The sequence below is a fragment of the Entelurus aequoreus genome, linkage group LG09 (genome assembly GCF_033978785.1).
Source record: "Entelurus aequoreus isolate RoL-2023_Sb linkage group LG09, RoL_Eaeq_v1.1, whole genome shotgun sequence".
NCBI lineage: Eukaryota > Metazoa > Chordata > Actinopteri > Syngnathiformes > Syngnathidae > Entelurus > Entelurus aequoreus.
The window spans coordinates 29,052,245-29,070,993 of NC_084739.1; the positions used below are offsets into that span (position 1 = coordinate 29,052,245).

The 18,749-nt window shown below is 39.7% G+C and overlaps 1 protein-coding gene across 1 annotated transcript; it reads left to right on the plus strand.

Moving 5' to 3' along the window:
- The first annotated feature begins 2,114 nt into the window (after positions 1-2,114).
- spast (spastin) lies at positions 2,115-11,130 on the plus strand. Its single transcript, XM_062058500.1, has 16 exons — positions 2,115-2,490; positions 2,563-2,646; positions 2,714-2,797; positions 2,865-3,031; positions 3,674-3,786; positions 3,857-3,950; positions 4,029-4,103; positions 4,204-4,275; positions 4,841-4,916; positions 5,004-5,095; positions 5,188-5,267; positions 5,352-5,394; positions 5,470-5,549; positions 5,627-5,697; positions 10,159-10,199; positions 10,278-11,130. Exons 1-16 carry the CDS (start codon positions 2,382-2,384, stop codon positions 10,401-10,403), a joined length of 1,407 nt encoding a protein of 468 aa, XP_061914484.1. The 5' UTR covers positions 2,115-2,381; the 3' UTR covers positions 10,404-11,130.
- The last annotated feature ends 7,619 nt before the right edge of the window (positions 11,131-18,749 follow it).

The following is an 18,749-nucleotide window of genomic DNA, read 5'->3' on the forward strand; positions in this document are numbered from 1 at the left end:
ATTTTAAATTCGAAGAACAAATCAGCAGCGTCGTACAAAAAAGCTTTTATCGAGTACGCCAAATAGCGAAAGTGAAACCGCTTCTATCAGGACATGATCTCGAGAAATTAATCCACGCCTTTATCTCGACTCGTCTTGACTACTGCAATGCCCTGTATGTAGGCATTAGCCAGGCCTCCCTCGCCCGCTTGTGCAGAACTCTGACACAGACCCGCAGACGTGAGCACATCACCCCTATATTAGCGTCCCTTCACTGGCTCCCTGTGCGTTACCGAATCAATTTTAAACTCCTTCTATTTGTTTTTAAATGTCTAAACAACCTCGCTCCAACATATCTCTCCGACCTCCTTCAGCCTTACTGCCCCACCCGATCCCTAAGATCAGCCGATCAGCTGCTACTGACGGTCCCTGACACAAGGCTAAAGCTTAGCAGTGACAGAGCTTTCACTGCTGCTGCTCCCAAGCTCTGGAACGACCTACCTCTGAGTGTTAGACAGGACTCCTCTCTTCCTGTTTTTAAATCTCTCTTAAAAACATACTTTTATTCCATGACTTTTAACACTGACTGATATCCATCCTGCTATGGCGCCCCATAATACACCTGCTGTGAACCTGTTTTTATGTTTTATTTATTTTAGTTATTTATTTTTTATCGTGCTCTGTTTGTGTTGTGTTTGCTCGTTTCTCTTGTGTTATCTTTTAACCTGCCCATTGTGCAGCACTTTGGCTACCCCTGTGGTACATTTTAAATGTGCTTTATAAATAAATTTGATTTGATTTGATAACAGTCAGCATGTTTCATATACCAAGTCATATGACTCAAAGGTGTATGGCCGCGGAAATATAAACAAAAGTGTGAAATTAGATGAAAAAGGTTAGCAACCCATGCTATCGTTTGCATGCTAACAGGTAAAAAATGTCACATACCAGCGTGACAGCGTGGGAAGTTGGTAGAGTGGCCGTGCCAGCAATCGGAGGGTTGCTGGTTACTGGGGTTCGATCCCCGCCTTCTACCATCCTAGTCAAGTCTGTTGTGTCTTCACCCTTTGCCCCTGATGGGTGCTGGTTAGCGCCTTGCATGGCAGCTCCCGCCACGTGTGTGAATGGGTGAATGTGGAAATACTGTCAAAGCGCTGTGAGTACCTTGAAGGTAGAAAAGCACTATACAAGTATAACCCATTTATCATTTATACCAAGTTATATCTGGTGTAAACGGTAGCAAAAAAAGTTAGCATGCTAAAGTTAGCATATTAGCAAGCTAAGGTTAGCATGCTAACAGTTAGCCTGTGTCGCATACCAAGTTACATGACTCTAAGGTGTATGGCTGGGGAATTAGAGTATAAAGTTTAAAAATAGCTAAAAAAGTTAGCACTTTAATGTTAGCATGCTAACTTTAGTACGCTAACAGTTAACAACTGTCACATACCAAGTTATATGACTGTAGGGTAAATGGTAGCAGAATTAGCTAAAAAATCTAGCATGTTATGTTAGCATGCTAACATAAACATGCATAAACAACATCTCTATCCTCCTTCAAAACCGCACTAAAAGAACACCTCCAGGCAACTTCAACCCTGTTTCAATGTCAATTTCTCTGATGATGCAATTGTTGATGACTGAAGTGTTGATACCAACCAAACCTACCCCACACCCCTCCACACCCCCCTCCATATCCCACACCCCGGATTGTAAATAATGTAAATAATTCAATGAATATACTCTGATGATTATCTGGTGTGATGACTGTATTATGATGATAGTATATATCTGGATCATGAATCAATTTAAGTGGACCCCGACTTAAACAAGTTGAAAATCTTATTCGGGTCGGGTGTTACCATTTAGTGGTCAATTTTACGGAATATGTACTGCACTGTCTGTGCAATCTACGAATAAAAGTTTCAATCAATCAATCAATCAATCAATCAATACCGTTAGCATGTTGTAAATACCAAGTTAATAACTGAAAGGCGTATAGCTGCGGAATTAGACAAAAAAGCGTACAAATTGCAAAAACAAATCGCCAAAAAAATCCTCGTAGTCTGAACTGCGGTGGTGGGCTTTTATTTTGAAAAACAGACGTGTCCTCATTTTTTCATTGCTGTCCTGCAGGATGAGGGCGGGGCTGCAATATGCAAGCGGAAGTGAGTGACCTGTTTCAGAAATTACTGCCCTGAACCGTAGCTTTATTCCACGGATAAACAACGAACATTTTCTTGGAATTTGTTTATTTATATATAGCCATATCTGGTAATATAAAAACAACAACAACTCACGCGTTGTATAGATATGTGTTAATTATAATAGTTCAGTCCAACTTTACCATATCGTGTGAAATAATATGCTAGCATCTGTAGCGAGGGAACTGTAACGAGAGGGTAATGTTAAAAAAAAATAAAGGCAGAGAAAGCAGCGAAGTGGTGAAAAACTACCACAAGCAAGCGTTTGAGTATATATCTAAGGCACTGAGAATCGACGAGGATGACACAGGTGTGTTTATGGTTGCTAGCTAACAGGTGTCGCTGCTTGACCGCTTAGTAAATAAGTATTGTGTGCTGACAGGGGAGAAAGAGGAAGCTCTGCAGTGGTACAAGAAGGGCATTGTTGAACTGGAGAGCGGCATTGCAGTGACGATCATGGGACAAGGTATGCTGCTAACACAACATCACATGAAGCTGGAGGCTTCCACGCTAACACAGCTGTTTGCTAACAGGAGAGCAATATGAGAGAGCCAAGAGACTTCAGGATAAAATGATCACCAATCTCACCATGGCTAAAGATAGGCTCGCTCTTTTAGGTAGGAGACAGCCTAAATTGATCTTCTTTTTTGAATAATGTTTGACGAATGTTTGTGTTATTTGTAGAGGCCACTATGGCCTCCAAAGGCACGACTCAAACCCAGATTACTTCAAATAATACCCTGCACCAAACAAAACCTCCTCCTAAAAGTCAGCCAGCGGTTCGAGTGTTGTCCAAAAGCATCCGTCCCTCCACGGCAGGCAAACCACCTTGCAGAACACCTGATTTAAAGGTAAAATGTATATGCATTATAAAAGCACAGTTTACAGTGGGCTCCAAATGACATGTGTTTTCCCCCCAAAATATAAGAAAACTAACAACAGCTAGGATATGTTACCTATTGTGGTTGAAGAGAGCAGATTTAGCAAATAAATGTCTACAGTTGGGCAGCACGGTGGAACAGGGGTTAGTGCATGTGCCTCACAATACAAAGGTCCTGAGTAGTCCTGAGTTCAATCCCGGGCTCTGGATCTTTCTGTGTGGAGTTTGCATGTTCTCCCCATGACTGCGTGTGTTCCCTCCGGGTACTCCGGCTTCCTCCCACCTCCAAAAACATGCACCTGGGGATAGGTTGATTTGCAACAATAAATTGGCCCTAGTGTGTGAATGTTGTCTGTCTATCTGTGTTGGCCCTGCGATGAGGTGGCGACTGGTCCAGGGTGTACCCCGCCTTCCGCCCGAATGCAGCTGAGATAGGTTCCAGCACCCCCCGTTTACCCAAAAGGGACAAGCGGTAGAAAATTGATGGATGGATGTCTACAGTTGTCACGTTTAGAAGTAAAGGAGAAAGGCAGATTAAATCTTATCCGCGGCAAACCGCACCTTTAGGTTTGCTCCTACATTATTCAATTTAAATGTTTTTGTGATGCCTAAGGTAACGCCACGAGTGGGGAGAGCTCAAAAACCGCCTCAGAAACGAGATATAAAACATTTCAAGAATGTGGACAGCAAACTGGCTAACTTGATCCTGAATGAAATTGTTGACACGTAAGTCCAAACTATGCGCTTTGAGGAAGTTATTCGATGCAGTAATATTTAAATCCTGTGTTAATTTTAGTGGGGTGTCTGTAACATTCAACGATATTGCTGGCCAGGATCTGGCCAAGCAAGCACTCCAGGAGATTGTCATCCTTCCTGCCTTACGACCGGAGGTAAATGTTTAAAAAAAGACGTCATGTTTACCATAGCATGCACTACATTTAATGATTTATTCATCTTTCCCTATGTAGCTCTTCACTGGTTTGAGAGCTCCTGCACGAGGTTTGCTCTTATTTGGTCCACCTGGAAATGGGAAAACAATGCTGGTGTGTAAATGATAGTCTTTTTTAATTTAGAATTAGCAAGAAAGCAACGATTTTTCAAACGAATCACTGCTCGAATCACAGCTTTACCTCCTCTTACCAGGCCAAAGCTGTAGCAGCAGAGTCGAATGCCACTTTTTTCAACATCAGTGCTGCCAGTTTGACTTCCAAATATGTAAGCATCTGGTTATAAACTATCTAATGGGATGACAGAGTCACTATATAAATAGGTAGGTAGGTAGGTCTTTATTGTCATTGCACAAGTACAACAAACCTTTGTTTTCAGCACAAACCAGTTCAAGATTAGACAAACAAACAGTGTACATGGTTACAGAACAGGAACGCTGATGGGTCGCCACAAGGCGCCCTGTAAAAGATGGGGAAAAGGTAAACGCTGGGGGAGTAAAAACATGTTCTATGTTGTTAAATGATCTGAACTCCTGATTCGATGCCAGTGTTGTACAGACAAGAGTGACGCTGCCTGGAGTTGTTGTCATATCAGATGTCTGCTCGGAAGAAGCTCAAATTTCTATAGCTTACATCATGTTGTTCTTGTAGATCACAAACTAGTTGAGACTAAACAATAATGGCTTACTACACCATCAAAATAATTGTAAACAATCAATTGATAAGTGTGGCCATCCCAAATTTTGATCATAAAATAGATTCTTTGTGCATTTTTTCATGTTTCTGCGATATATTTAGTGTGATTTTCCAGTTCTATTTTTACTTCTTCAAAGGTTGGAGAGAGTGAGAAGCTTGTCCGAGCATTATTTGCAGCTGCCAGAGAATTACAGCCCTCTGTCATCTTTATTGGTTTGTACTGTACACTTGGAATGGAACGATAAAGAGAGATTGTTTTTTGTATTTGTAAATTTTGTTTTTTGGGTGGTTTGCATCCAGATGAAGTTGACAGTTTGCTTTGTGAAAGGAGGGAAGGAGAACAGGAGTTTTCACGTCGTTTAAAAACAGAGTTCCTCGTCGAGTTTGATGGGGTAAGAGCAGTGCATTTTCTGAAATCTATTGTTAGACGCACTGTCCTTATGTGCTTACTGATGCTCTGCACTGGAACTTTTTTGTTTGTCAGGTGCAGTCTGGAGCAGATGACAGGGTGCTTGTCATGGGAGCCACCAACAGACCTCAGGAGCTTGATGAAGCGGTACTAAGGTATCTTATTTACACTTCATTGCTGCATTACGTTTTTACAAATTACAAATTGTACAACTTTTTTTTCCCTCTCATATTTTTCAGGCGCTTTGCCAAAAGGGTCTACGTTGCATTGCCTGATGAGAAGGTATTTTCTATTCTCACAAAATCAGCGTCTTTAAGCAAAATCCTTTAAATGTTCAATTTTGTAATCTTTATACAGACAAGGGCCTCACTTATGGAGCATCTTTTAGCGAAGCATGGGAGTCCGCTGTGCAAAAATGAGTTGATCTCTCTTGCAAAGTGAGTGTCACATATTCACCACATTTACTGTACATTCACAACTTAACGTTAAACCTGCCAATCTTCCCGAATGACAGAGTGACTGCAGGATATTCAGGAAGTGATCTGACATCATTAGCGAAGGATGCTGCACTTGGACCAATTAGAGGTACTTTTCATCACATGTTGACATGTGGCTAGACAGTGTTTGATTACATCTGGTGGTACGCCACAAATAAATTTGCCGCTACATGTTATGCCCTTACTCATAAACACATTATAATGGGGCTGTCTGAGAATATAGCTTGTCGTTCGAATTGTATATAGTAGTAGGGATTATAACAATGCTTCTTGCCAGAGAATAGTAACATGTAGCAGAAAGGATAAGTATTACCAACTTAGCGAATATTCAGACTCCTCGAGAATGTCTCGTGACAAGACCTGTCTAGTCCAACCAGGTAGACTCGGCAGGTCTGCCTGGTTGGCCACGCCTATAAGAACAGCTGATAGGCAACACGTCACCGTGGTCAGGTGACCCTTCTGAAGAAGACTGCAGATGACAGTCGAAACATGTCAGGTAAAGGTTCCATCTAATATACTGAAAATATGGTCTGATTACAAGAAAATTTGAAAAAAGTAAATCTTAGAGATCTTGTCTAAATGAAAGGGATTAGTGGAAACTATTTTTTCTTCTACCTAGATATTAAAAGCGCAAAGCAAGAAAATCACTGGAAATTAAAATTAGTCTCTAGGTACTATTTATATTAAAAAAAAAAAAAAAAAAAAAAAAGCAAGTGTATGTATCGTTTTATTTTAGGTTATTTGGAGACACTACATACAGAGTTGAATATAAATAAGATAAAGCAGTCAGTGCAAAATAATGCCATCATTTGCTTTGTGATTTTATATTGTTTGAAGAGGATTCCTTAAAAGCAGTTACACTTGAAATACACTACTTTAAATTTTTTACCAGACACGTTAGGTATACTTGCACAAAGTATCGGTATCAGATCGGTATCGCCGATACCAGCTAAATTTTACTCAATATCGGCTCGGAAAGAGACTGTAGTATCGCACTAGTAGCAACTACAGCAGCACTCAGAAGCGCAGACATAAGACAAAACAGTTGAATAATTGATACACTTGACAGCTGTGATATTAGAGATGCTTAAGTCCGCAGAAGTTTTTTTTAAAAAGGCATATTTATTGACAGTGGAACCTCGATTTACAAACGTAACTGGTTTTTGAACAGAGTTCGTATACCGAAAAGTTTGTATAGTGAATCAAATGTATCCATAAGAAACACTGTAAATACAATTTAGTACAGAAATATTAGCCCCCATATGGAAAATACATTTTGTTAAAGTATTTTATAAATACTGTTAAAGATAGCACATTTTTTTCAAACAAACTGCTTTTATTTTGGTGTTTCCATTATTTTACTTGGCACACACAAACGAAAATGTTTTAACCAAAACCAAAAAGTACTAGGGTCAAAATTATTAGCACCCCTGATGTTAATAGTTAATTGTTTCTTTTTTGCTGGTGAACAGCTTGCAATCTTTTGTTATGGTTTTCCACAAGTCTCACACACATCTCCTTAGCAAACCTCTTAAGCTCCCGCAGATTTGATGATCTTCTGCCATGTACCTTGGTCTTCAATTCTTTTGCAAGATTCTCAATGTGATTCTAGTCGGGGATTCATGCAGGCCATCCAATAACATTCACTTTGGCCCTCTGGAGGTAGTTCTTTGCTAGGGGTGACGTATGTTTTGGGTTGTTACCATGTTGGAGGACAAAGCGAAGACCCATACCCAGTTTTGCTGCTGACTGCTTAAGGTTTTCCTCAAAGATGTTCAAGATTCATATTTCCAAATGCACGTACGCACCCCCACAGCATTATACTCCCACCACCATGTTTCACTGTGGGGACTGTGATTTTTGGGTTGTATGCCTCTCCTTTCTTTCTCCAAACATAAGCGGCGTCTTGATGGCCAAAGAGCTTTAGTTTTGTTTCATCTGGCCAGTATGCATAGTTTTTCTCTAGGTTGTCTGGATGTCTTTTTTTTGGAGAAGTGGAGTTTTTCTTGGTCTGCAACCTCGCAGTCCATTCCTGTACAGGGCTCGAATGATTGTCTTCTTTGAGACTTCAATTACAGACTTTGCCACTTGGCAGTTGTTCTGGGGTCATTAGATGCATCTCTCAATAGTTTTCTTTCTAGGGGGCGCTTTCCTTCATTTTAGTGCGGAACACTGAATTGTTTTTCCGGTTGACTTATGAAGTCACTCTAGACATTGCAAATCTTTACAACTTGTTTTAACTGATGTCCGCTCTAATATCGGCACAGATTACAAATATTACGTCTCTAATGGCTATGCTGATGTTAAATAACAGACAGCACCAAGAAAGGATCTTGGATTGCGCTACGAACATGACGCTACTATCAAGAATGTAACAAGGCAGATGCAGGTCTGATGCAAAGAAAGACTGGTGTGTCGGCTATTGGAAGAACCGCCACTGTACGAAAGGTAGTCTTCTCCTCCACTGTGAAATAAGTCTGCTTTGGCATATTTTTCCAGAAAAGCCAGCTCTCATCACAGTTAAAAAGTTGCTGTTGTGCAAAGCCGGCTTGATCAGTCTTTTAAATACGAGCAAGCGCAAAATGGCCGCTTGCGGGGTTTAAAATAGCCGCCAGTGGGACACAAATGAATGAATAAAGCATTTGCACACAGAGGCATATTTCTCACAATGTAAAAGTTGGAGAAGTATATCGAAAAGTTGGAAACAGAAGGATTTGTAAATCGAGCTTCCACTATATATTTATTTTTCTTCCATCCATTTTCTACCGCTTGTCCCTTTCGGGGTAGTGGGAGAGGGGGGCTATCTCAGCTGCATTTGGGCGGTAGGCTGGGTACACCCTGGACAAGTCGCCACCTCATCGCATGGCCAACACAGATAGACAGACAACATTCACATTCACACACTAGGGCCAATTTAGTGTTGCCAATCAACCTATCCCATGTCTGCATGTCTTTGGAGGTGGCTTCCTTATGACTTTTTATTTTAGTTTTTAATCGTGGTACGAAGTAGAACAGTAAAAAGTTCATGCATAGGTCATGAATGTAAAGTTATTGGAGATGTTCCAATCCTAATCGTAGGATCGATTCTGCGCCAATATTTGCCTTTTTTAACTGATTGTTGATCGGCCGATAAAGTTTCCGAGCCCAGCCGAACTTCACCACAGCTGTGACCCAGTGTTTACATGACTAAATATTGTACTGACGTGAACGATTCCTTCAAAAGGGATGCATCCTAGATTCCTTCTTGCACACATGCAGAAGTTGCATGAACTCCAGGAGGGTGCATGTGTTGCCGGAACACCGGCTCAAATTTGAAAGCATGCTGCAACAAACGCGTCGTCTACCACAGTGTGAAGCTGCTTCAAAGATACTAATCTACACCACTTTGGCGGAAAACAAACAAAGTTTCTTCTATGTACCATCATCACTGGAGGATTAGAGGAAAATGAATGATTAAGCATACTACACACCGACACATAGAGGACAACACAAGAAACTAACCGGTAAAGTAGAGGTGATAGATAGAGATGTTGCTACTATCAAAACGTGATATAGTTACTATCAGTCAGTATACAGTATAAACAATTTGTATACAGTATGTGGGTTTGTCTCATGATGGGAAATAATTCCTACATGTGTAGTCATCAATACGTACTGTACATGTGCTCACATCTTCCTACCCCTGTTTGTTGATGGTGTCTTAATCACCACGCAACACAATTACAAAGACATTGGAAAAGTATTTACCGTATTTTTCAGACTATAAGTCGCAGTTTTTTTCATAGTTTGGCCGGGGGTGCGACTAATACTCAGGAGCGACTTATGTGTGAAATTATTAACACATTACCGTAAAATATAAAATAATATTATTTATCTCATTAACGTAAGAGACAAGACGTATAAGATTTCATGGGATTTAGCGATTAGGAGTGACAGATTGTTTGGTAAACGTATAGCATGTTCTATACGTTATAGTTATTTGAATGACTCTTACCATAGTATGTTACGTTAACATACCAGGCACATTCTCAGTTGGTTATTTATGCGTCATATAACGTACACTTATTCAGCCTGTTGTTCACTATTCTTTATTTATTTTAAATTGCCTTTCAAATGTCTATTCTTGGTGTTGGGTTTTATCAAATAAATTTCCCCAAAAAATGTGACTTATACTCCATTGCGACTTATATATGTTTTTTTCCTTCTTTATTATGCATTTTCGGCCGGTGCGACTTATACTCCGGAGCGACTTATACTCCGAAAAATACGGTACTCCATGTCGTCGTGATGATTGGCAGCTACCAACACACTCATTTGAATGCAGTGCATACTGAGTGTGAGCTTGTTTTGCCACAATGATGGAAGGAGAAATGGCCTTTGTGTTTTATGTGAATTCAAATCTAGGTGAAACCATTTGAGAAGAAGTACATCTATTCACGCTTTACAAAGCACCCAACTCTTTACCTTTATCAAGTTGTTTGTGTGTGTGTGTGTGTGTGTGTGTGTATTATCATTCTTTTTCCAATGCAAATATCTTCTCTTTGCACAGAATTGGGACCCGACCAAGTCCGGCACATGGCTGCAAATCAGGTGAGTCATCCTGTTACAAGTGTTGTAGATGCTTGCTTGGACATTCCCCTTCTAAAATGTCCTTTATTCTAAGTACAGATGAGAAACATCAAGATGAAAGACTTTGAGGATTCCCTAAAGCGCATCAAGCCCAGCGTTAGCCCAGCGACTCTCAATATGTACACCCAATGGAACAAGAATTTTGGTGACACAACTGCATTTTGATTGTAGTTCAGCTGTATAGCAAAAATAAAGTTGACCCTCCTGTAGAGGCACAACACATCCTAGCTTTGTTGACGAGCATGTATAGGTCTCCTATAGAAATATTTAGGATTTTGGTTTACTGTTTGAATTTCCTGTTTTATGAGGAACATAACTGGATGATGCAATTTGTATTATGAGTTTCATTATATTTGATACACTCTGCAGCACTTTTATTGTACTGTATATTATTTTATCTCAGAAATGTCCTCTGATTTTTCAAGTTTTTTTTCTGCCACCAGAGGGCAGCACAGTGTTGCAAAGCCTTGAGTTAGCCCCGATTAGAGTAACTTACATGATGTTTCACTTTCATTAAATATAACACACCAAGTGCTCTCCGCACATGCAAGTGATCAGAAAATGTACCCAAAACAGTAGTCAAAGTGTGGAAAAAGGGGAAAGAAGTTGTAAACCCAATGACCTTTTGCCTTCTATAACATTTTCATCTGAATAACACTTTTTACAATTAATATTTAAAAAAACTGTACACTCTAGCCTACACTAACACCTTTTAATGATTGCATCTTTATGAGTCTGCGATTCAGTTTTGCAGACACAGGCGGATGCTTATGTTTTTGTAGCTTCTCTACAACTCTGGTCTGTATCTGCATCTGGAATCTACAGGTTTTACAAGCAGTTGCAGATGTGTGGAATGCTGTGAAAACAACAAATAAATATCCTCTTTTACAATATTGACCATCGCATTGAAGGATTAATGGCTTCATGCACCTACACATGTATGTGAATATTTAGTTGAAAGATGTGAAGGTATAAGCAAATTTCTGGTAGGAACTTCATGCAGCCAAACGCTAATCTCCTGGCTGGAGAGATGAAGGTGCTCATTTGCTCGTTAACTGTAAGGTAATAGTTTACTGGGACCTAGTAAATGTGTGTGGTCATAGGTCTTTATTTTTGTGCTACTTTTACTCCTAAAAGCTTCTGCCAAATGTAATGTTTTCTCCACAGGTTCTTCCTCTGGTCAACCAGCGGTAAACCTTTGGTTCATGCGGTCCAGCAGCTGCATCATCTTCCTTGCGGATGTTGAAACATGCTGCCAAATGTAAACATTTTGTTTACTCTTTTACCGATTTTGCTAGCATTTCAATGCTATGACTCAGAATGCATGAATACGCCCTTGACCTTATTCCCCTCAGTGTGTTTTTTAAAAATGGTAATGACTGAAGAGCTTCTTTCATGATGCCAGACAGGAATGGAGCAAGTTATAGGCCAGAGGATTTACTTGTCACTTTCCCCCCTGTTTTCTCTTCACTAAGAGCATCCTGCAGAGCAAATATGTGGTATTTATGACAGATTGGTTGAATGAGCTTGTGATGTTTTCCACCTTTAAGCTTTCACATCTCAGTAAACATCAGCAGCCTACAGTTTTGTAACACATTCCTGCAACAAACTGATGCACAGATAATATGTTCTCGTACATAAAACAAAGCATGACTGAGGTCTTGACATGTACTTTTTATTCAATTCATCGAATCTGGGATCCTAACTGCACATTTTGGACACGTCTATGCTTCCAGCTATCTGGTGGGCCTAAGGATTTGTAAAGGAGTGAGGCAAAGAGAAGCAGAGACCTGACATCAACCTCGTCAAAAATATTTGGGATGAGATGGAAGAAAGATTGTGAGTCAGCATTTCTCATTCAACTTGATCATTTTCTAAATTAATAAACAAACATTCCCAAAAAGTTCACTTTTTTTAAATTTTTTATCTACACTTTCTGGTGACGGCTTCCCTTCATGGTTGCGTGTCAGAGGCTTCCACCTCCACAGTGGTTCATTGATGCTTTGACCACTACATCCCCTCCAGGGAAAACAGAATAGGTGATCATTTGATACCTCCAGTGAATGAAGCCCACCCTGTAGACAGTAGAAAAATTGTTGACACAGTGAGAACCTCGTGCTGCTTGAACAAACAGTCTGGGAGTGTTTCTTCAAGTGCCTCCTTGAGAATGCCATGGGTTTTTGTTGAAATGTGTGCCTGCACGCCATTTGAAGGCTTCTGGAGCTAGAGGGATTATTCTTTGTGGAGGTATTTATTACCTGCAAGGTCCAACACCTTCAAGAAAAGATGCATTCAATGTTGCTCCAAACCCTGGAGGTTAAACCATCAGCATATGACATCATCTTTGAAACTTCAGCTCAGTGAGTACCTGCAAGATTGCTCTACGTGATTTGCTTTTTCTTTGGCTGTTTATTGGGAGGAGCCCACAGAAATGTACCAGTTATGGCAAAGAAGAGAACTTATGATGAAGACCATAGGACCGGAAATGCATGGAGTGACATGGGAAAGTGCCACTGTCTTAGCTGCTAAGTGCAATATTGCTAATAACAGAAGCATGAATTAACACCAGAGGGTATAGTGGTTCTCTTGGTTGACTTGCATGGGTTTAAAGACCACTCAGTGATGCTGTGTATGTGAGTGTGAATGGTTGTTTGTCTATGCGCAAGCTAGGATCAGTTAAATCTGGTGACTTTCCAACTCCTCTCAGTGACTTTTATTCTCAAAAGCGACTATCCGACTATTTTGACTGTTTTGGAGACCTGTAAGCATGCACATATTCCTCTGCAGTTAATGTCCTCAAGGAGCAGCAGGTGCTGTGGTGAGCCCCTCCGCTTTGCGGTCAGGTTGACAGTAGCCTCCCGCAGCAGTCCCGGCTGCAGTGGGAGCAGGGAGGACACCCACATCCCTTTTGCGTCCAGACTGCAAAACAAAACTGAAAAGCTACCTTGACTTGTGTTATGCCTGCAACACTTGAAAAAAGTACAATTGCATGATTAAAAAAGGAACCGGTGATATTTGTACGTCAAATCTGTTGCACTCCGCCCGCTTATGGCTGTTCACCTTCTCACTCAGTGGGTTGATTGACCAAGCAAGAGCTTGTGTTTGCATCACTGTGAAACACACAGCGATGAAAAGAAAAGAAAAAACATCTCAACTGCGACCCAGTCCCGATTCCATCGTTCATGTTCATTTTATTCGTAAATGCGACAACCCTGCAGTCTTTTGATCAAAGTTGGTAACATTTATCAATACAGAACAAAATGGGGTCAATTTTTAAAGACAACACACTGAGAATCAACAGAAGCAATTCGTTCATTTGCAGTAATCATACTTGGCATTTGTTAAAACATACTTTTGATCACTCCCACAAAGTTATTCCTCTCATACATTGTCCATGTCCATTGCAATCAATTATGCAAATGAGGCGACTTTTAGGACAGCCAATAGCTACTTTCCTTACTGAGGAGTGGGCAACACTGGTTGGGGTAGGCTCCGGCTTACCTTATAAAATGGATGGAATGAGTGAACACCAGACTGAGTTCTGTAAGGCAAACACCCATTTTTGACATGAAAGTGCCCTAAAGTCACGTGTGTCCCTACAGATAAAGAAAGCAGAGGTTTCAGCACACACGTATGTCCTGGCTCCTTATTGCAATATGTCTAACTCGACAATAATCAAAGAAGAAGAATGTAAAGTTAACAGCATGGATATCAAGCAACGTTGCCTGTATGAAAGGCGGTGGCTTGACACTGAAACTGACTATTTCTAATGTTTTGGACCACGATGTGTTTTTGGGGGTTAAACTATATTTTTTTAAATTCTGTATTCTATCTATCCATCCAGCCACATATGCTTTCAAAGGTGGTGAGAAGCTGGAACTTATCCCAGCTAACTTAAAAGAGTAGGCAGGGTATACCTGCACTAGTGGTCACAAGTCAATCACAGAGCTCATATAGTTGGAACTGCTTACAGTATATTCTACTAAATTCATCTGCTGCATTGTGAATTTTTACACCTTAAATGTATGAGTTATTTCTTACATTTTTATCATCCTATGCTTTGGAGGTGTGATTCAGGTTTAGCACAGTGGAGAGCCTTCAGGCCTTAGGTGTATCCCCTTCCCAGCACTGGCTGCTACTGTGGGTCTGTACAGCTAATATATACATTCATTTACTTTGGCAATGTTATCTTTCTGTCTCACGAGAGGGTGAGGTCGAGTCTAATCGTGTATCCAATGGCAACATCTGTCTTTTATGAGCACATTTATTTTTCTTGGTTAATGTTTATTTATGGTATGAGCATATCTGTGGGTGTGTGCGAGTGGAGAAAATGAGGTGTTACTATACAGATATGCACATAGGAGCAGTCTACTTCACACTTGACGTGGACTATACTCTAAACATGATTTCAGGTTATGTTTTGATATTTTTGATGAGACGACTCAGATGATTGTGACGCTGAAGTTTGTTTTTACTCTCTCCTTTAATGTTGTGATAAGTTGAGTTGATTCTGCGAACTGGCAGAAACAAGCTTGGCATTTTCCTTTGACTATTGAGTTTGAGTTTGTGTTTATTTCGAACATGCATGCATACAACATGGTACATCACAATTTCCAGTTTCTCTATTCAACATGTTCGGGATTGTGCTAAAACTTTTAATTTCCCCTCAGGGATTAATAAAGTATTTCTGATTCTGATTCTGAAAAGGAGTATGAAGAAGCAGATCTTATTTAATCCTACCCCTTTTCCTTTACATAGCAGTTGCAAAAACTTTTGTTCACTTCCTGTTCCCAATTTTTTCACAATGTACTCTATAACTAATAACATTAAAAAATAAATAAATAAATAATTAGTAAAGTAAGTTATATTTCATATGGTGAGATGAATAAGATTATCTAGAAAATGAACGGATGGATGAAATAAATTCAGAATGTTCATCATGGTTCTTCTTCTTTGTACTTTGTAGACACTTTAAGTTTGAAGAGTTTCTTGAAGTGGATTATATTAGTACTGACCCCGAAAGGGACAAGCGGTAGAAAATGGATGAATGGATGGATTGTTTGATTTACTTGGTTAATCCATTCCATAATGTAATTCCACATACTGATATATATACTGAAGGTCTTTTTTAATCATTTTGTCATCCATGGTTGATTGTTCTTTCTTTGCTTTCTACTGAGTTGTTTCTATGGACAATGTTTGTCATAAAGCATTATGAACGTGTTTAAGAAATGTTCATATGCTTCATCAACATCATCTTCATTGTACACATTGTCCCAATTTTGCTTTTCTAGCTCATTTTTGAAAGCAATCATCCTCTCCTCTGTGCATAGTCTTCAAAATGTATTTTTGTCTTCCTTGTTCTTCTTCTTGTAGTTTCCATCATATATTGCAAAAACTGGCAGATGTCGCTTATAAGTAAACCACTTGTAGTGTTATCAAAATCATTGGTAAACATATCAATAAGCGTGGCACAGTGTCCGGTGATTGTGCTTGGCTTTGTGATTTTAGGATATAAACTGATGCTGTATATTGTATCAATTGATTGACTTTTGCTTGTTAGGGTTCAATAAGTCAATATCAAAGTCACCACATAAGAACATTATTTTTTGACCATTGTCCATGTAATTTGCCTTGATCCATTCTTCAAATGTTTCTATACTTGACTTAGGTCAGGCCTGGGCAATTATTTTGACTCGGGGGGCCAAATTTAGAGGAAAAAAATGTGTCTGGGGGCCGGTATATCTGATTTTTAGGAACACCAATACAAAACCTCACAATAATGTCTGATTGAATGCTAAAAACGTTATGACTGACCGCCTTAAACAGAATATCATTTTAAAAATTTTTACTGAATGAGACACTGAAAATGTACATCAAAATAAAGAATGTGTGATTTACAATATTAACTATGAACGATAAAACACTGAATATTGACAACATATGAACGTCACACCTCTCGATCGACATATTTTACAATCAAGTGAAACGCAACAAAAATGCAACAAACACAGTAAATTATGACCGCGAAGGGTAAAAAAAAAACCACCTACGATTTGATATATCTGATATATCACTAAGCTTTAGAACTTTGTTGTAAAAATCTCCTTCTGCGTCTGTCCCTGACACCCCACCAGGGGATCATCTTGAGTGGAGCGCAGAGACGTCCCCAACTGATGCACAGATGAGTGGTCCACCCGGGTTCTGACTTTGAACAGCTAGCACTTCATCTGTGGTCACCTAATAACCTCTCCACATATTGTTAAACATATCAGTTTTGGAGTAACCACGGATCAGGGTGACAAAACCATGCAGTTAAGTGATCAAAATACTAATTTTACATGCCTTTGTCCACACTGTCTTTGCGGGAAAATGGACTCTAGTTCTGCAAGTGACGTGACACCAAATGGAGGCGGCATTTTGAGTCTGACGATGTAAAGGGGCGTTCCAAGTCCACAGTTAGTTACTACAGTTTACTCAAAAACGAATTAATATAATGGTAAATAATTACCAGATTCATTTTCAGTAACAAAAAATATATAAAGAAAACTGACAAGGGTCCTTTAGGTTGTGTTGCTGTGCACTATAGGATTACAGTGTAACAGTTTGCAAAGCATATTTTATGCATATCAATGGCTGGTGTACAGGATTGAGCTTTTTGGAATCCAGTGAGGATTTAGATTGGGACGCCCTCCAAATTCTTTTCGAAAGAATGTATAATTTATTCTCATTCGTTGGAGTAAACCAAGCTAAGTATACATACAGCCTGTCCAATTGCAACCACACAGTTGCAAAATGCGGCGGACACAGCCATCGATCTCGCTGCTGTGCCCACATAAGCCTCGCAAAGCCATAATCTTGGTAACTTCTCAGAGATCACGTGGAGCCAAGTCATAGCAAGCTTAGACTTGTCAAACACTTCTCAATGTGCAAATATGAGCGTTATTTGTATGCATTGCATGCCTTACTTCGTTCACATTTTAAATCGGTCAGAGATGAACGTGTTGAGACGAGGTCTTCACGCTAAGGGGATCGGGGCACTTTCAGGCTGCCTCGTGGTGCATTCCTTCAGCTCATGTGCAGCCAAGATGCTCCATTAATAGAGAAAGTACTTTCTATAAGCTCCGTTTGTAATTTGCCTTTTACCCACGCCCTTTTTTATTACCTATTTGCGGTCCTCCCCTGAGGTGGTTCATGCAAGGACAAGCTCCACCTCTGACCTCGGTCAGGTTCATTGTGCAACAATTATACAATCAGCCCATTCCATGCACACACACATCCACATTTACTAATTGGGACACATACTGGAATGCACTCTCCTCTTCAATATCTCCCCCCCCCCCCCGCCCTCACGGCCGCACAGATGCCCATTGTGTCCGTTATCTCAAGTCGGCCCGAGAAGGGAAGCAGGGAGGACTCCTCTTCTCTGCCTCCTCATTCAAGGCCGTCCACAGTGCAAGCACTTTGTCATGAGACGATCAAAACAATGAAAAGAGTACAAGATGGAACAATAGCTATTTAAAATATGACTATAGAAATATAGAAAGAAGTAACTCTTAATTATGGATAAATGTGGATATATGCATCCGTCAATACTCTTGTAAGAATTAGTAGAAGTATAATTCAAGTGATGATGAACTTCAGTTGCACTCAGTGAACTCTCACAGGGCAGCCCTCACTGGAAGGTGTTGACATGTTCTCAAGTATAAGCTAACACACCACCATCACCAGTCATTAGGATTTTATTGTCCAGGAACCATACTTGTCTGTGTCGTGGCCCGGAATGCGGCGTCTGAGTCTGATTTTTTTGTTTGTATGTGTGTGCATTAGGGGTGGGGGGAAAAATCGATTCGAATCCGAAACGCGATTCTGACGTTGTGCGATTCAGAATCGATTCTCATTTTTAAAAAATCGATTTTTTTTTTTTAAATTAATTTTTTTAAATTTATTTTTTTTTTTTTTTTAAATTAATCAATCCAACAAAACAATACACAGCAATACCATAAAAATGCAATCCCTCATTGACATTATCATTAGACATTAAAATAAAAAAGAACAATAGTGTCAGAGTGGCTTACACTTGCATCGCATCTCAAACTTGACAACACACTGTGTCCAATATTTTCACGAAGATAAAATAAGTCATATTTTTGGTTCATTTAATAGTTAAAACAAATGTACATCATTGCAAACAGTTGATAAAACATTGTCCTTTACAATTATAAAAGCTTTTTACAAAAATCTACTACTCTGCTTGCATGTCAGCAGACTGGGGTAGATCCTGCTGAAATCTATGTATTGAATGAATAGAGAATCCTTTTGAATCTTGGCAAAAATCTTAGCCACACGATTATCAAATGTAATAGGAAAATTAATTCATACTGACCAAACTGGCTTCATGGAAGGTCGACAATCTTCAGACAATACAAGGAAATTGTTTAATGTTATTTACTATGCTAGAAGTCTCCCTTATCCCACAGCAGTATGTACTGTTGATGCGGAGAAGGCATT